General features: G+C 37.4%; 2 protein-coding genes across 6 annotated transcripts; both read right to left on the reverse strand.

Moving 5' to 3' along the window:
* Window positions 1-10,300: 10,300 nt before the first annotated feature.
* LOC115989028 (COBRA-like protein 10) lies at window positions 10,301-12,193 on the reverse strand. The gene is made up of 2 exons (XM_031112676.1): window positions 11,731-12,193; window positions 10,301-11,652 (listed from the first exon to the last, which is right to left on the reverse strand). The coding sequence occupies exons 1-2, from the start codon at window positions 12,191-12,193 to the stop codon at window positions 10,301-10,303; spliced, it is 1,815 nt and encodes a 604-aa protein (XP_030968536.1).
* Window positions 12,194-16,728: 4,535 nt separating this feature from the next.
* On the reverse strand, window positions 16,729-20,523 carry LOC115992484 (CRIB domain-containing protein RIC10-like). 5 transcript variants are annotated; one of them, XM_031116692.1, is made up of 6 exons: window positions 20,101-20,523; window positions 19,688-19,853; window positions 19,469-19,566; window positions 19,236-19,356; window positions 17,418-17,523; window positions 16,729-17,105 (listed from the first exon to the last, which is right to left on the reverse strand). In XM_031116692.1, the coding sequence occupies exons 2-6, from the start codon at window positions 19,743-19,745 to the stop codon at window positions 17,093-17,095; spliced, it is 396 nt and encodes a 131-aa protein (XP_030972552.1). In that variant the 5' UTR covers window positions 19,746-19,853; window positions 20,101-20,523; the 3' UTR covers window positions 16,729-17,092. The 5 variants fall into 5 exon arrangements, with proteins under 5 accessions (XP_030972552.1, XP_030972551.1, XP_030972548.1 ...); XM_031116691.1 differs by having other exon boundaries at window positions 16,729-17,120; XM_031116688.1 differs by having other exon boundaries at window positions 16,769-17,523.
* Between the last annotated feature and the right edge of the window lie 1,974 nt (window positions 20,524-22,497).

The following is a 22,497-nucleotide window of genomic DNA, read 5'->3' on the forward strand; positions in this document are numbered from 1 at the left end:
ATGTTGACGTCCGGCACACCAATTTTCTCCTGCCCTCCTTGACGGTTGGCGAAGCTTGGGATCTCGACCCCAGATATACCATAGCAGAGGATCTTGCACCGGTGAGAGACGAATCGGCTGAACGTGTGTCTCAAAGCCATAAGGTCCACGTACTTGTTGAAGAGCCGGAAGCTCCAGCTCGACCAGCTGAGGCCAGTTAAGATGCCGAGACGGTGACAAGGTGAAAAATGATAGTTGATCGGTTTCTGCCAGGTACTCGTCCTAAGGCTCAGCCTTAACAGCCTCAAGGCAAGGATCGTACTCCTTCTCCCCCCTTTGCCAGTTGTGCCAAGAAGAAGCAGCGCGTTGACGATTAACCGCCCAGGGTTCCAAGTGATGCCCCTTCTAAGACCCCACCTCGGGCATCTGGCGGGATTGTGTCCTGGGAGATGGCAGGTGATTCCCGGCCAACCGCCTAGGTTGGCACTGATGTGGCGTCTTCCTCCCGGCTCGAGGTCAGTTGGTAGCCCACCTTTAAGTTCGACGAAGGGCCTTCGCCAGCGTCCGCTAGCCTAAGGACCTAGGCCTAGGGCCAAGGGGGGAGAGTGGCTTAGAGCTTGGTGCATGACCTCCTACTGCTCGAGGATGTTCAATTTTTCTTAAACGGGACTGAGGAATCGTTGGCAAGGCGGTTACAGTGGCACACCATAGCGGTAATTTTCTATCTCTCACTTTCACATTTATTTTAATGCGTGCGTATTCCTTTTACCTTCATACTGACCACTACTGCAATATCAGGCCGCGCAAGTGACTCATATCCTCGACGAGAGGTTGAAGGAGCTCGCCAAGAATGCTAAACGGGAGAAGGCCCTGAAAGACGTCAATGTCACTATTGTAAAGGAGAAGGGCAAAGCTACTGAGGCCACCGAGAAGAAGGCTCAGTCTTCGAAGAAAGCCCAGTTGGTGGCGGAGAGGAAATTGGTCGAGGCAGAGGAAAAGCTGAGGGGCGTAGAGCTTAAATTGGTGGAGTCAGCCAGCTTAAACCTAACCCAAGCTGAAGAGATAGTTGACCTGAAGGCGGCCTTTGAAGCCTGCGAGAATAAGTGGTTCAACGAGGGTTTCGCGGATGCTGAGAGCTCCGTGGAGCCCATTGTCCACCAAGCTCGGTTTCATAGGTTCGGGGAGGGGTGGTTGGCAGCCCTTCAAGCAATGAGAGTGCCTGAGGATTCCTCGCTGAGGAACCCGAAGCAAATCCCATACCGGCTCATTCTCCCCCCGTTCAGAGTCAAGTCGATGCTATCGACGAGGAAGATACCACCACCAGCATGAGGGAGTTGGTGCGAGCGATTGACACCCATGCAGAGATTGTCGATCTTGAGGTCACCAGCAACCTTAATGCTGTAGAAGACGCACAAGTCTAGCATCCGCCAATCGAGGATGTCCCAAAGCAATAAGCCGGTGATGTAACCGATCTTCCCGCCTACCGATCCTTCCGTTTGATACCTATGTTTTAGCTTGCTTTTAGTTCTTATCCATGTTTATTTTTCTCTTTTACTGTTTGGTTTGCCTAAAGTCACCGGGTTGTGGTGACAAAACAATGATCTGATTCTTATTTTCCTAAGTTTTATTTTCTTATAGTCACTAGGTTGTGGTGACAAAACATTGGTTTAATTTTTATTCATTTGCTTTATTTGATCTGTATGGCGACCGAGCATTTGCTTTAATCATATTTATGAATGTTTGCTACTAAGTTATTCTTTCTGTCATGTTCTTTCATTTTCCCCTCTTTCTCTCTCTCTCTCTCTCTCTTTTAATTTTTTTTTTTTATATACTCCTAATGACCGGGTAGTCTAATCACGGTTTACCTCTGAACGGTGATTGAAACTGTTTTCTCATTTATTTTCAAAAGGATAGGTTATATCTGGGCATGTGTGGTGATCGGGACTGGTCTAGAAAAGATCACCTATATCTAGAAAGAATTGGCTTCTCGGCGATAAAAACTAAATTTGACATACGTTGACTTTTTTAGGAAAATGTATGATAATCACCTTCCTTGTGATTTGGATTGAATCCGAGAGACTGGTTTCAGCCCCTTGAATAATTCACATAATCTCAGTGCGCTCCGTGACTAGAATAGAGCTAGGAAATTTGTTTCTATTCTTGGAATAAATCAATAATAGGTTTCCATCCATCCGGTGGTGAAGTCTAATCGGGAACCAGTTTCTGTCTTTAGATAAAATTTGAGATTTAAGTTTCCACTTGCCAGGTGATGAAGATCGATTCGGGAACAGGTTTCTATCCTTAGATAAAATTTAAGATTAGGTTCCCACTTGTTCAGTAATGAAGGTCGAACTGAGAATATATTTCTGTCCTTAGATAAAATTTAAGATTAGGTTTCCACCTGTCCAGTAATGAAGGTTGAGCCAGGAACAAGTTTCTGTCCTTAGATAAAATTTAAGATTAGGTTTCCACCTGTCTGGTAATGAAGGTTGAACCAGGAATAGGTTTTTGTCCTTAGATAAAATTTAAGATTAGGTTTCCACCTGTACGATAATGAAGGTCGAGTCGGGAACAGGTTTTTGTCCTTGGAGTAACTTTTGAAATTAGGATTCCATTTGTCCGGTGATGAAAATCGAACCGGGGACAGGTTTCTATCCTTGGAGTAACTTTTGAAATTAGGATTCCACCTATCCGGTGATGAAAATCGAACTGGGGACATGTTTCTGTCCTTGGATTAATGCAAGGTTTCCACCTGTCCGGTGATGAAAATCGAATCGAGGACAGGTTTCTATCCTTGAAATAATTTGTGATTAGACTTGCTTTGCGTTTGTTAGCCCGGGTTAGCAAGTTAACAGTAATGAAGTTACGAGTGTGGGCCTATCAGTATGAATAAACATCACCCTTGTATTACTCAACATTACACTGAACCCCTATTCATGTGCACCAACAGCTCAATGATAAAATTTCTTTAAATTATGAACATTCTATGGCCGGGGAAGCGGTCTCTCATCTAAATCTTCTAGGTAGTATGCTTCTGCACTAGCGATGGTGATAACTCTATAATGCCCTTCCTAGGTCGGGGCTAACTTCCCTGCATTAGTGTCTCACATATTCCCTACTGCTTTCCACAATACTAAGACCCCAGCGTCGAATTCCCTTGTCTTCATATCCTGGTTGTAGCGTCGGGCAAGCTTCTGCTGATACTCGGCTAGCCGTATAGTTGCCGACTTCCGGTATCCCTTTAGCAAGTCCAAATGTTTTACCATTAATTCGTCATTCTGGGCGGGGGCAAATTCTACAACTCGTGCACTACATAGGTTTATCTTGGCTGGTATGACGACCTCTACCCCATACATTAGGGAGAAGAGAGTCTCTCCTGTAGACCTCCTGGGGGTTGTCCAGTACACCCACAGAACGTTGGATAACTCCTCGGCCCACCTACCCTTTGCGCTGTCTAATCTTTTCTTCAATCCATTCACAATCACTTTGTTGACGGCTTCAGCCGTTACTTTGAGGATATGCCAGGGTGAAATACTTGTTCTTGATACCGAGATCACTGCAAAACTCGTAAAAGGCTCTATTATCGAATTGTAACCCATTATCAAATATGAGGGAGTCCAGCACCCTGAATCTCGTAACTATATTTCTCCACACAAACTTTTTAACATCTACGTCCTGAATACTAGCCAATGCCACAGCCTTCGCCCATTTGGTGAAGTAATCCACAGCTACTATAACGAACCTCCGATTGCCCGTGGCTCGGGAAAACAGGCCGAGAATGTCCAGCCTCCTCTGTGCAAAGAACCAGGGGCTGTTGACCAAGTTTAGACAACCTATCGGCTGGTGGATTAATGGGGCGTGCTTTTGGCACCGTTTACACTTTCAAATGTATTTGACAGCATCCTTCTACATTTGTGGCCACCAGAACCCTTGGGTCATCGCTTGGTGTGCCAATGAACGTCCCCCTACATGACTGTCGCACACTTCTTCATGTAGTTCGACCAAGAGCTCATTAACTTTCTTGGGGTGCAAGCACAAAAGATATGGCCCCCCAAAAGACCTCTGGTATAGTTTGCGGTCTGCAGATAACCAGTACCGAGCGGCCACTCGACGTACCCTGCTAACCTCCTTTTCATCATTTTGCACTCGGTCCTCGGCTAAAAAGTCAATGATTTGGTCTATCCAACATGGCTCGGACGCTGTTACCACCGAGACACCTACCGCGACGTTAATACTCGGTTTCGCTACGAGCTCCACCTTGATTAGCTGAGGTACCTCCTCAGTCATCGACGATGCCAATGTGGCTAGAGAGTCTGCGTGTCTATTCTGCCCCCAGGCCACTTGGACTACCTTTGCCTTAAGAAACTAATTTATAACCTGCCTTACCACTCACAAGTATTCCTTCATTCGGGAATCTCGGGCTTCAAAACTGCCCCGCACTTGGCTAACGACCAACTAGGAATCCGAATAAACCTTAACTTCTCGTGCACCCATATCCAGAACAGCTCTTAATCCAGCAAGCAAGGCTTCATACTTAGCTTCATTGTTGGAGGCCCTAAATCCCAACCTGAAAGAATGTTCCAACCTTATTCCTTTTGGAGTGATGATAAGAATCTTGGCCCTAGCCCCCATTGCACTTTTAACGTCGTCCACGAATACCTTCCATGGTTGACAGTCCACATGACAAATTTTCTCCATCTCTTTCCTCGGGGAAAACTCTGCAACAAAATCAGCAAGAACTTGGCCTTTCACCAAGCTCTTTGGCCTGTACCTAATATCAAAGGAGCCAAGCCGGGTTCCCCATTTGGTTATTCGGCTCGTAAAGTCAGATCTCTTTAACAGTGACTATAAAGGATATTCAGTCAACATATAGACGGTGTGAGCTTGATTTGATCCATGATCTTATACACCTGCTCCTTGAATGTTACATTCACTTCCCCTACCTGTGCTTTTGGCTCTTGAATTCTCAAATCCTTTTGGGGCCTTAACTGAAAACCGCCTTACCAAGGATGACTTACCACAGGGGCTTTACCTTTGTTCTGCAGCCGGTCATCCTCTAGGTGTTTATACTCTTCAATATGCCTTATGAGTTGCCTCATATCCTCGGGAGGCCTCCTCGTCAATGACTCCCGCAGTTTTGAGTCCTCGGGCAACCCCAACCTAAAGGTACTTGTTGCAATTTTCTCATTACTCCCGCCGATCTCGTTGTAAAGTTCCCAATATCGACTAGTGTAGTTGTGAAGGGTTTCCCCAACTTTCATTTTCATAGATAGTAATGCGTCTACTGGTTGCGGCACATGGCTATAGGTTATAAACTGGACACCAAATTCTTGGATCAGCTCGGCAAAACTGTGAATGGAGCCTTTCTATAACCCATTGAACCACCTCAAAGTAGTGGGCTCGAGATTTGAGGGAAATACCTTACACAATAACGCATCATTGTGAGTGTGTAAAGACATTATCTGGATATAATGGCTGACGTACTCTACCGGGTCCATTTTTCAATCGTTAGAGTTGAATGGTGGGTGCGTAAATTTGCTCGGCATGGGAGCCTGTTCAATGTCATCTGAGAATGGTGATTGAGTAGCTCTGCGTAATGCTCGGCACATAGCGTCCATGGTGGCATTCTGGGGCTATCTCCCTTCTAGGGAAACCGAATCCCAATTTGCACTCCCATGAATGTGAACAGTCCCCGTGTCGATGGGAACTGGACTGATGGGACCCGATTTTGTGGCGACCTCCCCCGCTAACAGACCCGTCCTCCCGGTAGTTATAGTCTTTTCTCCGACGCCTACCTCTTGCTTCCAATTCCAAATCTCTTACCAACCTACGCAAACGCTCAAGTTCCTTGTCTCTCTCATCAAATTGTTTATGCCCTGAAGCACCTGATATTGTCCGGTGCGTTTGATACAACCCTTCTCCGAGGCCGGATTGCTTTTCTTCTCGCTCAGGATCCCTATCTCCACGCCTTTTGTGCCTTCTTTCTCGCCATGTAGATCCCCGAGAAGATCTCCTAGAACCATTTTCAGCATAGCTCCCTGACTTTCCTTCAGACATTTCCCCGATGCGAGTTTCAGTTGAACCATAGCTACGTAGGAGATCCCCACAAACGGCACCAGTTGTGCGCACCCAAAATATCGCTATTGGGCTCAGCCTCTACTTAGGCTCACAATCTTTTTGTATTGTGGATTTTGGATTTCCTACTATGGGTGGTCCTATACTCGGAGACCCGAGTACACTCCTGTTTCCTCAAACCCTTCTCTTTACCTCACAGAGTCGTTACCTTTCTCTCTTAGAATGGTTGCTCTCTTCTCTCAACGTTCTCTCTAGAATTACCAACCCCCCATTCCTCATTCTCTTCTCTTATTTATAGGCTAGGATTAGTGGAGGTGCCATAATTACTCCCTCCTACTAGTGCGAATGGGGGTCCAATTCCATCATCTCAAAGTGGTTGCTTGAGGTATTCAAGCTAGCGCAGTCTTATTTCAGCTCTTGGGCCCAAATTGGGCCTTGAGGTGTCCGGGTCGAGGCTAAAGGTCCAAGAAGGGGGACAAGGTCATATAATGTGCCGTGAGGCTTAGGCCTGAGGCCTAGAGCCTAGTCTCGTACAAGTTTCTTTATTAACAATATATTAAACTTAAATTATGGAGTGAACGTAACTTGCTAGATAAATAAACGAACATAAACAAATTTGCTTTTTCAATCCAAACCCAACTTGTTAATAATTAGTTTGGTTTGGTAACAGCTCTATCCAAGACCTGCATAATGGTTGGACTTTGCAGGTTCTGGCTTTCTATCTTAAAGACAGAAATCATCAAAGATCTTCAGGTATGGACCTCCGATGTTGCTTCAATAATGCAATGTTACATTAATATTTCAGATATATAATAATTTCTCTATCTGAAGCAATATCGCTCTTAAATTTGAGAGAATCAAAATGGGCCAGTTTGGAAGTAGAAATGTAAGTGCTTCAAATTAAATTTACACCATGCTTTTATCATCCACAAGTTCTTTTAACAAAAAGAAAATTGAAAGCAACAACAAAAGTGTATTTCATAATGGCTTTATATCAGATAATCAACAAAAGAATCCCCAATGTAAGTGGTATGTATTACAAAACAAAGATAAAGATCAATGAAAATTCAAAATTTCGCAGTGGATTTGCCATCAGAATGAGAGCTGATGTTTCCAAGGAAGAGAGAGGTGTCACATGTGCAATCACTGGTAGCTTTCTTCTTGAATACCTTCAATATGATGGCCTTGCAATGCAAGGTGGTTGCCGAAGTAAAATTCAAGGTACCTAGACCCCATTTAAAATCATCCAAAAATTTCGGATTTGTTAGCAACTTATCTGCTAAAACAATCACAGTTGTGCTTATATTATGTTCTCGACGAGCCGGAATTGTGTCAGCTTGTATTGGAGCTTCAGCCACCACATCTCCACGATAAGTAACATAAGCTGTACTGTTTTGGTACTCGAAGCCTCCATAGTTACGATTATTAACCGTGACCACTATGCCTAATGAAACATTTAGCTTTATGGCTGGTAATACAATTAATTCAAAGTGTTCAAGGACTACAGGCTGAGAAGTTATTTCGGGGTTCTTAGGCTTTAGTATGGTGAAATACAAGATAACGATCACCACTACGAAAGTGATTAGGAGAATAGCTGTGACACCACAACAAATTTTTAGGCCTTTACGAGACCTGTTTCCACATATCTTTTTTTTTTTTTTTTTCTTTTTTTTTCTTGCTATGCGATGTGGTAGAAATTTTTGGAGACTTCGAGAGTGGTATATTTAATACTGGAATAATAATTGAGGGGGAAAAGTGTATTGAAATAGTGGTGAATATAGGGATCATTACGAGGTGTATGTTTTGTTTTGTTTTATTTTTTTGTTTTTTTGTGTATATTTTGTTTTTTCGTTATTTCACAAAAAAGGGGGCTGTCGATATTTTAAATGGGAATAGGTTGATGGTTGATGGTTGATGGTTGTGATTAGTATTAGTTTACTATTACTTTTATTAATTGATTAGGGAAGCCGGTTTGACATTCTTGTTTTTGCAGATACATAGCATCAGTTTGGCTTGTTAGGGCTTGCCGCATCGCCTGCTCAAATATAAGAGAAGTATTATGTTCACAACATTTTTATAATACATTCATAACAAATTATATAATAAATTATAAGTGATAAGTTAATATTGGTTTTGAATTAAATTCACAACTTAAATTACTTTTTTATTTATATGTTACAACTAATATCAATCAACTACATAAGATTTGTTGTGAAAATATTGTGAATATAGTATTTCTTCAAATATAATTGTGTTTTTTAGATAATTTTTTCATGGACCGGGTGGGTTCACATAAAGCCTGATCCCCAAATCTTCTTTAAAAAAAAAAAAAATCAAAACCTTCTTTGAAAAGGAGGCCACCAAACTAGTTGAAATTTTTGTCTAAGTTTCTCACTCCTAAGTTGGACAAAAATTTCAACCATACCGGCCTCCTTTTCAAACAGATTGGGCTGTTGATCCACAATATTTCTACTTTACCGTTTTCAGCTAATTTTTCTTACTTCATCAATTGGGCTCACAATCCACATCTTTTTAAGATAACGATTAGCCTAGCGGGTTAGACTCGTAGCCCATGTTTTGTCTACTTCACAAGTTGGGCTCATAACTCATAATTTACTACTTCCCAGAGTAAACCTCACAACCCAAACGCTATTTCATTTCTCTTTTCTCACAGATTGCGCTTCCTCAATAGAGGTAAAGAGGTTCATATAAGTACAAAAAGCCAGCTTTGAAGGAAAGTGTCCAACTTTAAGGCGTTTGGTGAGACTATTGGCTTATTTGGGCTACAAGACCTATGAACCCCATTAGTATTCTTGAAAGACCCAAACCTTAATGGGCAGAATATGCATTTGGATTGATTGGACACCAAATTTTGTCAAGGACCACATTATAATAGAGGACAAAGAACTACTAGTTGGGCGCATAGGAGAATTAAAAACCCACCCAATAAAATCAAAGACCTTTCAGCTCATTAAGCACTCACTATCTTGTTCACTTGCCATGTCAAGATCACTTTCTTCATATAAAAAGCAAGACCAATTGCATGGATATTCGGTTAAAGCTCAAAACACCATGGTCAAACTCAAGGAAGAAGATTTCTCGTCACCCATGAGTCATGACCCTTTAAGAAGGAATATCACTTTCAAACTTTGACTCATATATGGTAAATAATAATAATAAAAACAAAAACTTTGACTCATGGTTAAGCCCATGAGTTTCAAATGGAAAATGTTGTATATGAACCTTGGCATATTTTCAATGGCCATGTGGGCACCTAAAAGAACTGGTGCACTATAGGGTTTTCATTTGATTAAAATCTTTGATCTCCCAACTGGGCTTTGAAAGAATAGGTCTTCTTCCTCCCTAATTACCTTGCTTGTGATTTGAAACTTTATTGCCTTGCTTTTCTTGGCCGGAGACTAAGTTTTTGTTTGTTTTTCCCCCCTTTAATTGACATTGTTTGCAGTCAAGTATTGGTGTTCAAATCTTCATTCCCCTTGTTATAACTATCAAATTAAAAAAAATAAAAAATAAAAAAAAGCTATACCAACCTTCACATCTTTATGTGCCTTGCCAAGGTTCACTACCAAAAAAAAAAAAGTTCACACATTTGGTCGTTAAAGCCATGACAATGTGTAGCCCCTTATTTGACCCCGCAAAGCATGCAACTCATCAAGAATCATTTCTATATTGAACTACTCTAGGACCATAGAATAGAAAATTAATATTTTGCAAGTCATTTTTCACTCTTAGATATGAGGCCATTGAAATCAATTCTTTTTTTTTTTTTTTTTTGCTAGGAAGAAATCCATTATTGTCTTCAAGTGAAAGGAAGGGCCTTTATATCATTAAATGCAACTTCTTCTTTCAAGTATTTGTCACAGAAATTCCTTCTTTTTTTTTTCATTTTTTTTTTTTTAACTACTTCAAATGTGCAACATTCTCTCAAGTAAATAATGAAATCTGCCATACTTATGATTGTGAGAAGACCTTTGTTTTTTGCAACCGGACACAATGAATTTTGTACTGCTATGAATTATTTAGCTAATATCTGAACTAAAAAAAAAAAAAAAAAAAATACATGCCTGTTTTTTTTTACAAGTGACTCTAGCTTCTAGTATCTAATTGAATAATCTCCCAAAAGCATAAGTAATCAGAGAGCAAATGCAAAACCTAATTGCTTGTCAATGGAGATTTTCCAATAGCAACAAGGTCATGATTAAAACAAAAATTACTTCTACCATATTTACAGATATTGATTCCCATTACTCATCATAGGAAATTTTGTAGGAAGTGAGCACTCCTCCCCATTGAAAAAGACCCTTGAAGGAAATCCATCTCCTTTTGCTATTGTAATACCCGGGGTTTGTGTCTTTGTAATGGAAATGACAGATTGTTGCTTTCCTGGTACTCTTGGATCTTTTGTTGGGTCTGATCCATTTGTCTCTCCCATCAAAAAATTCAAGCCTGGTAAACCTTGAAAGATGATGGTATGGTTGAGCTCTGGAATTAATGTCCCATTGAAAGAATAAACTTTTTTGTAACCTCGATAAGCTTTCTTCATTTGAATTGCAGTGAACCAATTCTCAAAATTCATTTTTCCCCAATTGAATAAAGTGATCCGGGCAGTCCATCCACTCATGTAGTCTGTGTTGACATGCCAATTTATGCTAACCCCACAATTGTCACCACAAGGTAAAGGCTTAGGAATGTTGTAGTGCTTTATTTTGGCCCAAGCTAATGCCTTTTGTGTCCTATTCTCAAAGGGAAGAAGAAGAGCTTCTGGAGGGAGAAGCATAGACGGGGCATCCCGATTGCATCTTTTATTGTCACCACAACCACAGGCACATGTATTACAAGGTATAACAGAGTTATTGTAATAGGCAGAGAAGGAAACACAGCACCTAGAGTTCCTTTTGGCTGGTCTTGTGATGTTGCAGACTATTTGCCAAGTTGCAATTGCTGTGGTTACTGCCGAAAGCCCACTAGCATCTGGAAATTCTGTTGCATCCACTCTAATTGGAAGCCCACATTTATAGTCTGGATTTAGAGTGCCTACAATTTTCCATTTCTCAGGGGGATAAAGAGCTGTCCGATTCACATCAGGCGGAATTTTATACACCTGAACTTGAAAAACTGACTTTGATTTGCTTGGATCTAGGATGGTTGGCAAAAGACTTCCATTTCTGCAGCAATAGGGTATTCTTCCTACTATTGTGTCGTTTGCTTTTTCTGGAGGCAAGTCACTGATGACTGGCTTCCTTTCACAATTCATGACTTCAGAAAAATCCATGTTTGTGTAAATTTCACCAGGCACCCCATAAATGCAGTCCGCGTAGTCTATTTTATGTGTGTAAGCTCCTTTCATTGTGCTTATAAATTCCCCTCTCAACCACTCCCAAGTCAAGTTCCAATTATCAAGACGTCCTAAAGGGTTTTTATTCTCCATGGTCACCTGGGCAATATAGTTATTCCCATAGGCTTGAAGAACATCATAGGAAATGGTAAGATCTCCATTCTGGCGCGGTAAGAACTTCGTTTTTAGAACTTTGACCTTAAATTTTGGGTTTCTAGCGCAACATACATACATCGAGGTCTCTGCAGAAATATATATAATAAATATAGATTGGTAAGAGAAATTAGAGACAAAAGAAACAAGAGCAATCAAGTACTTACTACGACGAGTTGGTGCTGGGCACTTGTATCCATCATTAACAAGCCTTATTGTTTTAGGCATTGGAATCCCAGGTGGTTTCACTCCAAACTGAGTGCCACTAAACTGAATTTTGACTTGAATTTGGGTAAGATCTCCAGCAGTGTCAATTGAGGTCTTCAAATCCGCCTGAGGAGATCCTGAAAAATAACTCCCATTCCCAACTGCAGCTGGGAAATCATCACCATCCATTAAAACAGCTCCTCCAGCATTAACTAGAATCTCTTCGTGTTGAAACCCGATAAAAATCTTCCATGCTTTGAGCTCGAATTTGCCCGTGTTCAATACCGTTGATGTGGAATTGAAGGCCCAAGATTGTGCAGTTGCATTCTTCACATGTGGAAATTCTTTCGTCCGAGAGAGGAAGTCATAGGACAAGAAAATCCCATCACAATTTTCTACTGCAGGTGGCGGGCATTTCATCATAATCTTGGTTTTTACTCGAACGAACTCCAAAAGACAAGGAGAAAAACACAAATGTTAGCATTCCAAATGCCCTTTTCATGTATTTCTTTTAGGATCGCGACCATGAAGATCTTAGGATGAAAGTATATGTATTTGAGGATATCACATATTTTTTGGTTGAAAATGGTCGCAAAGATTCAAAGGAGCATAAGAAGGAATTGATGAAATTGATCCAGATTGATAGCAACATACAGGGTAGAGTAGTAGAGAGAGTGATTGAGAAAATGGGTGTAGAGGAAAACTCAAAGATTGACATTTGGGATTGTAGTGAGCTAAATTGGTGGAGAAAAAGTCAGCTGAAACCTCCTCCTCTAAAGTCAGCGATGTATTTGGCGGGTGCTAAGAATTAACGGTCATTTGAATTTTGTAGTTTCTGGTATGATAACTTAGAATGACGAAAACACCCACAGTAGACAATTTTAATCTTGAATTGTTCCATCAATATTAAACTCTTTGTACTCTGTACCATAATCCAATTGTACCGCCAATTTCAGCAAGAAATTAAAAAAAAAAATAATTGTACCATCAATATTAACCTTTATGTGTTTATTTATTATTATTTTTTATAACAGAAAAAATGGGTAGGGGGGCAACCAATGTGGCAATCCTACTTGAGCATGACCATAGTAATACTTTACTTGCTGAGTTCGGGGCCCTGCTGGGGTGCAAAGGGACCACGGTGAGTCATAACTTCCCAGCCCCATGAGCATGGTTGTCAAAATCCCAATTTAGATCCTACGATACTAAGATTTTACGATCTCACTTGCAAAAACTATCCGGATCTTTCAAGGATCTAGCGATCGTTCAAGATCAATAAGATCGTACAATTTTGACGATCCCAAACGATCTTGATTTCTTGTAATCTTCTTTAACTTGATAGATGGCTCAGTTGGACCCAAATGAAAAATAACATTCCAATAGACCAAGTTTTGCTATTCTAATGTAGAGAGATAGAGTGTCTTGTTTTGAGATTTTTGACTCCTTTAAATGATGCTTACAAATAGATTTAATGATGTACGGTAATTACATCAAATAGATGCAAATAATTTTTGGTTTTTTTTAATGAATGAATGTATAATTTATATGATTATTTAACATACCAATGTATATCTTTTGTATTTTTCTCAAATAATGTAGGATCTTACGATCTACGATCCCATCTACTTCCCACGATCTTACGTAGGATCTCGATTTTGACAACCTTGCCTATGAGGGACACTAGTGAACCTTGAACTATTAAGGGAGGAAACCCAAGTAAATCCATATTCGGACTCGAACCTTGGACCTTACAAATGGATTTAATGATGTACGGTAATTACATTAAATTGATGCAAATAATTTTTGGTTTTTATTTTATTTTATTTTTTTATTTTTTATTTTTATGAATGAATGTATAATTTATATGATTATTTAACATACCAATGTATATTTTTTTGTATTTTTCTCAAATAATGTAGGATTTTATGATCCACGATCTCACCTATTTCCCATGATCTTATATAAGATCTTGATTTTAACAACCTTGCCTATGAGGGACACTAGTGAACCTTGAACTATTAAGGGAGATAATCCAAGTAAATCCATATTCGGACTCAAACCTTGGACCTTACACTTAACACATCTTGTGCATCACCTAAGACCACTAGACCACACCTCTCAGTTCTATATTAACCTCTATGAAACTTAAACCCCACGTTGATTCTCTATTTCTTTGTACTCTGTACCATAGTCCAATTGCATCGCAAGCTAGCATAGGATGCAACAGTCATATACGTACAATTTTAATGAAAACAGAAAATGAAAATTCAGCTGAAATGATACTATCCTTTTCAAAATTCATATATTAGAGGTTAAGAATTCATTAATACAATCGGTGCGGTTGTGCACCATAATTTTTTTCCCTTACAGTCATAATTAGCTAATTGCTATTGAAACATTTTTCTAGTATTCAATTTATTTCTATCTGACATCATTTCCAATTTCATTGAATCTTTCTTGTACCTTTTTGCAGCCTCTGTTGTAACTTGTACCTTATAGCGTCTAATTGAAATTTGAAGCACCTGGTTAAACAATAAATGTTTTTTATTTTTTTTTTTATTTTTTTAATTTTTTTTAAGTATACACAATAAATGTTTAAGGATTAGTATTAAAGATTCTGAAAGTTATTATCCACCAAAAAACACAATATCCGAAGCTTGATATGGTCCACTTTTAATGAGGGTGGATAGAATAGGAGTAAATAAAAAAAAAAAAAAAAATTGAATGCTGAAAATTGAAACTTCCATTAATTACATTACATATATTACTAATCCCTAACAGCTAATTTATTGGTCGTTGGGTTAATAAGTGGGCCTTCTCATTTGGAAAAAAAGAAAAAAGAGAGAGGAATGGATTAGATTTATTATACATAAAATGTGAATTTAAAATTTAACATAAATACCAAATTTATAATGCATGAATGTATTTTAACCCAGAGTAGACCAAAGAAATTGTTCAAACTTCAAACATTTGTGATTGACCTTTAGTTGAGAATGTGGCACACTAGGTTGCAGTCATTAACAAAACTAATGCACTAACTTTCCTCATTCATTATCCAACATAATCTCACTCTGATTTGATTTCTAATCGGATCTATTATTGAAAAGATTTCAACTTGATCTGGGCATGCCGGCATATCTCACTTCTGAGCAAACAAAGATAATGGGAATGTCGTGCTTAGTTGTTAATAAATATGCAACCACTAGTATATTTCTAAATTTACTTCATGCCCCAGTGACACAGGTAGGAGGACCCCTCTGAGATTCATTAGAAAAGACATGTATCTGATGCTATTTAGTTATATTCATGTCATTGAACAAAATTTTCCAAATGAGCCAATAAATTATGAAAAATGTTAAAGAATGTCTTAAAGATATTAGTTTAGAAACTATTTTTAAAAATATTTTATGGGAAAATGATAAAAAAAAAAAAATTATTGACAATTTTTTATATTTCTCATAAAAGCGATGTCAAAATCTTCTTAATATAGTTTATTAACAATTTTTCTAAGAACACCCGTTAATATGACCAATAAACTATTACGTGGAGGTTAACATTTGCAATTGGCATAAGCGCATGTCAAAAGAAAAGCAATGAATGCACAGGAATCTCGTGGTTGTTCTATGAACAAATAGTATCATATAATGTTCAAGATTTATTTCTCAAAAAATATCTTCATGATTAATAAAAACATTTACCCCGATTTAGTTTTGTTTATTTATCAAGCTCATACTTAACTAACTTTTTCTATAACAAAACAATTAAGCACATGCCTAAAATATTTAATCTCATGTCAAATGAGCCTTGCTTATTGAAGTTGCCACCCCTGCTGCCTCATGAGCCATGCTAGGTTCAACCATATCTTTATGCCAAGTCTTTTTAGGATTATAACTTTTGTGTCATAACTTTTGCCACAATTTTGACGTAACAGATTATAAATGTAGTCACCTATTACTTTTATATGTATCTACTACTTTTTTCCACTAGTTTGTTTATTGTTATTACGTACCTCTTATTGAGTCATATAACGCATAGTAGCATAGAATTTCGGTCCAATTCGGCCAATTTGGTATGGTTTGGTACATTTTGTTCCAAATTGGTCTATTCGGTCCAGTTCAGCTAATCAATTCATTTCGGTCTCATTTGGTCCATTGGTCCATTTGGTTTAGTTTGGTTCGGTTCAATTTAATCCATTCCATCCTTTCTCCCTTTTATAACTTTGGTTTATTTTTGTATGAATTAATCCCCTTAGTATGGAAGTGAGAATTTGAGTTTATATCAAAACACAATTTATATGAGTGATAATAGATAAGTTGTGTCTATCAATTATTTGAGTAATATCAATTGTAATTACGTGATAAGTTTTGATTATTACAATAATCTCCTTAAGAGAATGAGACATTAGAAACTTAAAAATTTTACTTGTATCAAAAGAAATTAGGAAAATATAATACATAATAACAATAAGTAGAAGAATACAAACAATTTCAAAAAAGAATAATATCAATCAGAAACACCGAAAATAGTAAAAATTATATATTTGTAAAAATAGGGAGACAAAAATTAATTTTAGAAATTGTTTAATTTTTAGGATGAACAAATTATGTACAATAAAATTTAAAGAATAAATTATACATTATACATGTCAAAATAATTATATATTTTCACACATCGCATGAGTCTGCAACTAGTTGCGATAAAAGTTGTGTCAATAAATTTTCTCCTTCATGCCACATCATCATAGTTGCTATATCATTTTAGCTACCAAATCATCTTGGCATACCTTACATCGTGGCCAACCACTTCATGGCTTGCATCATATTGAGCCCCGTTTGTGTTCTGGATTATGGTTTTGCAGCTTGCACTTCTCTAAGTTTAGTTTTGATGGCATACGTTTATGCAATTGCATGCACTATAGGTATGTATGTATGTATAGCTGTTTCAGGGCATAACATATCTTGATATCATGAATTTTAGTGCATTCCTTGCACCACAACATCTGAGAAACAATATTGGTATAATTGAAACTGCAACTTGTACAATCTAGTATCAGCAAGAATTAATTTTACATTCTGGAATTTGAGAAGAATTTTCAAGGTTGTCAACAAACATTCTAGCTCAAGGACCATTCATAACTAGGAAAAAAGCATCACCAACTGTTAAATAGAAAATCCCCTTGTGTTCTTGTTTAAGTTCAATCATCTTCCCCACACCAGAAGAGCTAAGGAATCCAACCATATGCATGATTCTTCATCATTAAACCAAAGTTTGCATCTTCAAAGGTCTTCCTTGGACATTGATCATTTTTTCTTCTTTTCACATCTATTGCCACCACCTAATTTCCATTTTCCTAGAAAAGATGATTTTCAAAATTTACACAAGATTTGTTCAACCTCCTATATATTTTCTTGACATTTTAAATAACCTTAGTAATGAAAGGGGATTTCACAATGTTTACTATGCACATCAACAGTTTTTTTTTTTTTTTTTTTGGGGGGGTTGTTGTTTCCCTTCTCCCACCAATTTCATAATCTTAATCCGTTTTTAAATTTGTAGGTTTGAAATTGTATCCATATCATTGAATGCAGTCTTCGACTTTGACCCTCGTGAGGATCTAGAAGAAGACGACTTTGGAGAAGAACTTGACCTGGACTTTTTTCGCTTCTGTTTCTTTGGAATATTTGGCAGATCTGTAGGTGGAATGTCTTTGAACATATCACATGCTTGTTGGCGTCCCATGGACTGATCAAAATCTGTTACAAGAGATCAAAATATAAGTAGGTGAATTACCATAAACTAAAATGAATTGGCTACACCACTAGAATGCAGAAGAACTATATTATTTCTTTAGATATTTATAGTATTTCAAAATTTACTTGCTAAAAACTTTAGACGTGGTAAAAAATGGTCCGTTGATGAAAGGGCATGACAAAATTGTTCAAATAATTTTCTTCATGAGTGATCTATTGGAACAAATCTAAAATTTTGAACATTTTACACCCTTATTCTGAAGAAGGGGAAGTAATCAAAATAAACAGACTAAAACATTACTCATATGTGCTCTAAACTGTACAATTCAGCCAACAAGAAACTAAAGCGATTGATGGTATGTACCTCTCTCCAATCTAAAACTTAAATTCAGACAATAAGAGGAACCACCAAAAGGTTAACCAGTTGATATGATACATACAAAGGCATAGGTATTAATGAAGCCATTATTGAGAGTGCTTAAAAAGTAGAATAAGATACTGTAGGGAAATATATATGCCTCTTTCTCCATGTAAATGTGTACAAGTATAAAATCACACTTCGATATTCAGTAAAATAATTTAATCACTTGAGCATTGCTAATTTTCAAAAATGGTCAAAGCTTATGCCATAAACCCTTCTTATGTTTTAACTTATTCCTTACCTCTATATTAAAAGGTCAGATCCTAACACTCAAATGTATCAAATACACACCTAGGAGTATCCTGAAAGTATTTAGGAAATGAAGAGTTTCATATACAAATACTCTGAATACATTTATGACATATCATGTCATGGGAAGGATAAGACCCAACATGATTATCATGTTGAATAAACCTTTTAAGATAAGCTTCATCATAGTACCCTTCTCTGTGTTTTGGGCACTTCGATCATTACAGACATAACTCAGCTACGTGCACTAGCCATCCTAGTTCTAAAACTATTTAGGCATCTACAGCTGTAAGCTTTTTCATGGGAATATCTACGCACCAAAAACTAGTGTTAAAACAAAATTTTGCCCAAGCTAAACTGAAATATATTACTACAGAACCTATGTATAACAATTACTCCAAGCATCTCATTCAGTAGAGACAGTAAATTATCCATACTATACCAATCACGTAATTTTATACACCACTCGGAAAAGTCTTTACAACAATCTTAATTATTAAGCTCCATCTATTTAACAGAAACTCTTAAAAACTCAAATGTAAGCAAAATTTTCCAATCAATGAACTTCAGGGGTGGACCACTAAAAGATGGTATGGTCTTTTTGCCATGAGACATTAGATTCCTCTTGATAGTGAAGTATTCTCTCGTGACAGAACAGCCAAATTCATCTTGTTTGGGGCAAAGAATCTTGAAAACTTTCCATAACTTAGATTTTAACTCCCATACATTAATCTATGTTTTCGTCTTATACTACCTAACCTGTAAAAAGGATCTGTTTGTTCTTGTCTAATTAGTACAAGTGCACATGACATCAAGCAATAGTTTAATAAAGCAACATTTGGAAGCATTAAAATAACTAAAGCATTAATCAAAATGACACTAAGGACCATGCAATCTCTTCCCTACAGAATGTGCTACTTTATAGCCACAAACATATATACATACATACATGTACACACGCACACAAATTTATATGTAAATACGAAAACACGCATGTATGCACACATACAATGTGTGTTTTGTTACCGAAACAGCTGAAACATACCATGAGAGGACCATGTGGAAAGAGCCATAGAGCTGGAATCTCTAAATTCAGCAAGGCTACTAATCGATGTGGAGAATTCAGATGTTGCCTTGAAATCATTCATCTGCACAATCCCACCCAACTGAAAATTTTAGTGAAAAAAAAAAAAAAAACACACAAAAATGTTAACACTTAGAGATTAAAATAAACAAAGAACCAGAAAACATAGAAGATGGAATATGTGGACTGCATACCCAACTAGGTGCACTGCCAGAAGCGGCATCCAATCCTATGTGTGCCACATGCTTGACATCTGTGGGGTACCCAATTTCCATCTCACGCTCCTTCACAACTACAACAACACCCAATTCCCATTTTAGCTCCAAGTCATAAACGCATTCACAGTACATATCTATGTGTGTGTGTGGAGAGAGAGAGAGAGAGAGAGAGAGAGAGAGAGAGAGAGGCATTACCAAATATTTGGGAAATGAATTTGAAACTTTTGTAGATCCCTTTCATCTTGGTTGCCATGGTGGAAGCAGCAAGACAAGAACAAATGCAACAGAGAGCCTTTAAGGGACGACACAACAAAATAGGGGAGCAGAAACACCAATAAATGTGAAGAGATGGTTCTTTTGCCTGCAGAAAGTAGATGTACTTAGATGGGTCACTTTACTTTTCTACAACTTCAAAGCCATGATAAAGAAGGTATAGAGTAACAAAGAAGTTCCATTGCATGTGATTTTAGGAACATTCTTTTTCCTGTGAATGAAGATTGGTATCAAACATGGATTATAATAACTATCTATGATGCACCAATGAACAAAAAATAGTAACTTAGAAATTAACCAAACCCAAAAAAAAAAAGACAAAGACAACATAGTACCTTAATAATAAAACAGAAAATGAGGGAGTTTAAAAAAGCAAGCAACTTCACCCCCAGCTCCTTCAACTACTGTTGTACAACTAATCTTGATGAATGAACAAGAATGTACAAAGACCTTCTCTTGGGTCAAGAGGGGTTGGTGCATTCATAACTCTATGAAAGCAAAACCATATTAAAGAGTGAAAGACAAATGAGAAGAGAGAAAAAAGGTTGTGGATATATGGGGTTTTGTTGAAAACTGAGATACTTGTGGTGACTGTGGATAAGAGTTGGAAAAGAAAAATGAGAGGAATGAAAGAGCCTTAGGATACTAAGAGGAAGAAGAGAAAAGAAGATGGGCAGCCATGAAAACTTCCAAAACTAAAGGGTGAAAGAGAAGGCTTTGAAAGACGTGACAAAGAAAAGAGTGGGACAATTATTAATTGGGTGGATTCTGTGCTTACTGCACAAAACAGATAGATTTTTTTTTAATAAACTTATATTTGGAAAAAATAAATAAATAAAAGTATAATCTGTATGGTGCTTCTTGCTTTGTTTAATTGAAGAAAGGGGCATTCAATCTTTCTATTTCCTATGCTATCTACTTACTATCTATCATCTATGAGCTATGAATGATGTGCTGCATTGTTGAACGGGTAAAGCACCGGCTTCATATACTTTTTCACTCGTTATTTGTTGAGTTATTATTATCACTTTTGTAAGGAAAAGAATAAAGTTTTTATCAATTTTAACATTAAAAATGTTTTTAAATTGAGGGTGTGGTAATAGATATAATTGAATTTTTTGTAGAAAAATAAATTAATATCATAATAAATAAAAATTTGAAATAAAATTTGGACAGTTGGCATTTTTTGTTGGGGGGTGGGGAGCAAGGCTGGCTTCTTTCTTTGAGTGAGATAATGTGATTTTTTTTTTTTTTTTGAGAGGAACTTTAACATTAATGCTTAAACTTAGGTAAATCTCACATGACTACCTCATGTGATTAACTTTTTGATTTCTGTCTCTTTCGCGGCTTTTGTTTTTGGTCTTGTTTCTTCTTTATGTAGTTTTATTTTATTGGTAGAGTATGGAGTGGAGCATAATATATGAAACAGAAGATTAATTATGTGATTAACTTTTTGATTTCTGTCTTTTTCGTAGCTTTTGTATTTGGTCTTGTTTCTTCTCTATGTGGTCTCATTTTATTGGTGAAGTATGGAGTGAAGCACAATATATGAGGCAGAAGATCTAGACTCAAATAAGTATAGTTTATATCACTTTTACTAAAAAAAATTTACAAAATTAATGTGATAAAAAATGTTATTAGTGTCACATGATTAACATCATAATTAACAATTTCTTAATTAGTCTGTTATGTTGTGCTAGTGAGTTGATAAAAAATTTTGTAACGTTTTTGTGCGTGTGTGTGTGTGTTTTTTTTTAAGAAAGTTTCAACCTATGGCGTCCGTTCCTGATGATACTCTTTATTACCAGACTAATACACCAATCAGTTTTTGGTGTAGGCGGGGATTGAATTCTAAACCTCTTATATATTTAACTATCAATGACTTTACCATTCTTAATACCACTCTTACTTTATTGTGACTTGTGTGTTGTCATTTTGTAAAGTTAATGAAATAAAATCTGTAGTACACGTATCCCTTGCATCACTATCCTTATGTGAACTTTAAGTGGTTAGTCTAGTAGTCTTTTTTAGGCTTCATATGATTCACGAGATCTTGTGTTGAGTTTCTTTGCACTTGGAGGCATCTCAAAAAGATTTTTTTTTTCTTCATTTAATTACTCAGATCTGTGGAACAGAGAGATTATACTTAGAGAATTGGTCAGGTGCTTTATAAAATATGCATGAGAGAGAGAGAGAGAGAGAGAGCTATGTTTATAAATTGTACACTGTCTGACAGTTGGAGTAACCTGGTAGATACGCCAGGTTACTACATAGGAATTAACTGGAATTAACATGTGTTAGATATTGTTTTATGACTTTTTTTACATGGAAGGACAACCAATAGTAGATACTTTCTTGTGTGATATTTATCTGCTAGCTTGTGAAGGTGAAGATGATCCATCATTTGAGGACCGAATTGGCCTGTGAACTAAGACTATGATTGCCTGGGCTCCACTTTTTTCTATGTTCCCCAATTGGTCAGCTAGCTTGGCCTTAAAAAATTAGATTTGATGCAAAGATTGCCTTAACACAACAGGGATGGAATTTAAGATTTCATTTTTTGGGTCCCCACTTTTCTCTATCATGCCCAGTTTTGCGTGGCTTTACAACATTTAGACTCGGTACCAAAATTGCTTAACACAACAGGGTGAAATTTAAGGTTTGATTTTTCTATTGTTGCAAAAAGAATAAAAGATTCATGTCATTCACCCCTCATGTGGGGTTCATTTTCA

Source organism: Quercus lobata, chromosome 5 (genome assembly GCF_001633185.2).
Source record: "Quercus lobata isolate SW786 chromosome 5, ValleyOak3.0 Primary Assembly, whole genome shotgun sequence".
NCBI classification, from domain to species: domain Eukaryota; kingdom Viridiplantae; phylum Streptophyta; class Magnoliopsida; order Fagales; family Fagaceae; genus Quercus; species Quercus lobata.

Coding starts and splice junctions, on each gene's coding strand:
- LOC115989028 (XM_031112676.1), bottom strand. CDS start 12,193: ATGATGAAATGCCCGCCACCTGCAGTAGAAAATTGTGATGGGATTTTC. Junction 11,653..11,730: donor CCCAGCACCAACTCGTCGTA/GTAAGTACTTGA, acceptor ATATTTCTGCAG/AGACCTCGATGTATGTATGT.
- LOC115992484 (XM_031116688.1), bottom strand. CDS start 19,745: ATGGCAACCAAGATGAAAGGGATCTACAAAAGTTTCAAATTCATTTCC. Junction 19,357..19,468: donor CTGGCAGTGCACCTAGTTGG/GTATGCAGTCCA, acceptor TAAAATTTTCAG/TTGGGTGGGATTGTGCAGAT. Junction 17,524..19,235: donor TTCCACATGGTCCTCTCATG/GTATGTTTCAGC, acceptor CTCTTGTAACAG/ATTTTGATCAGTCCATGGGA.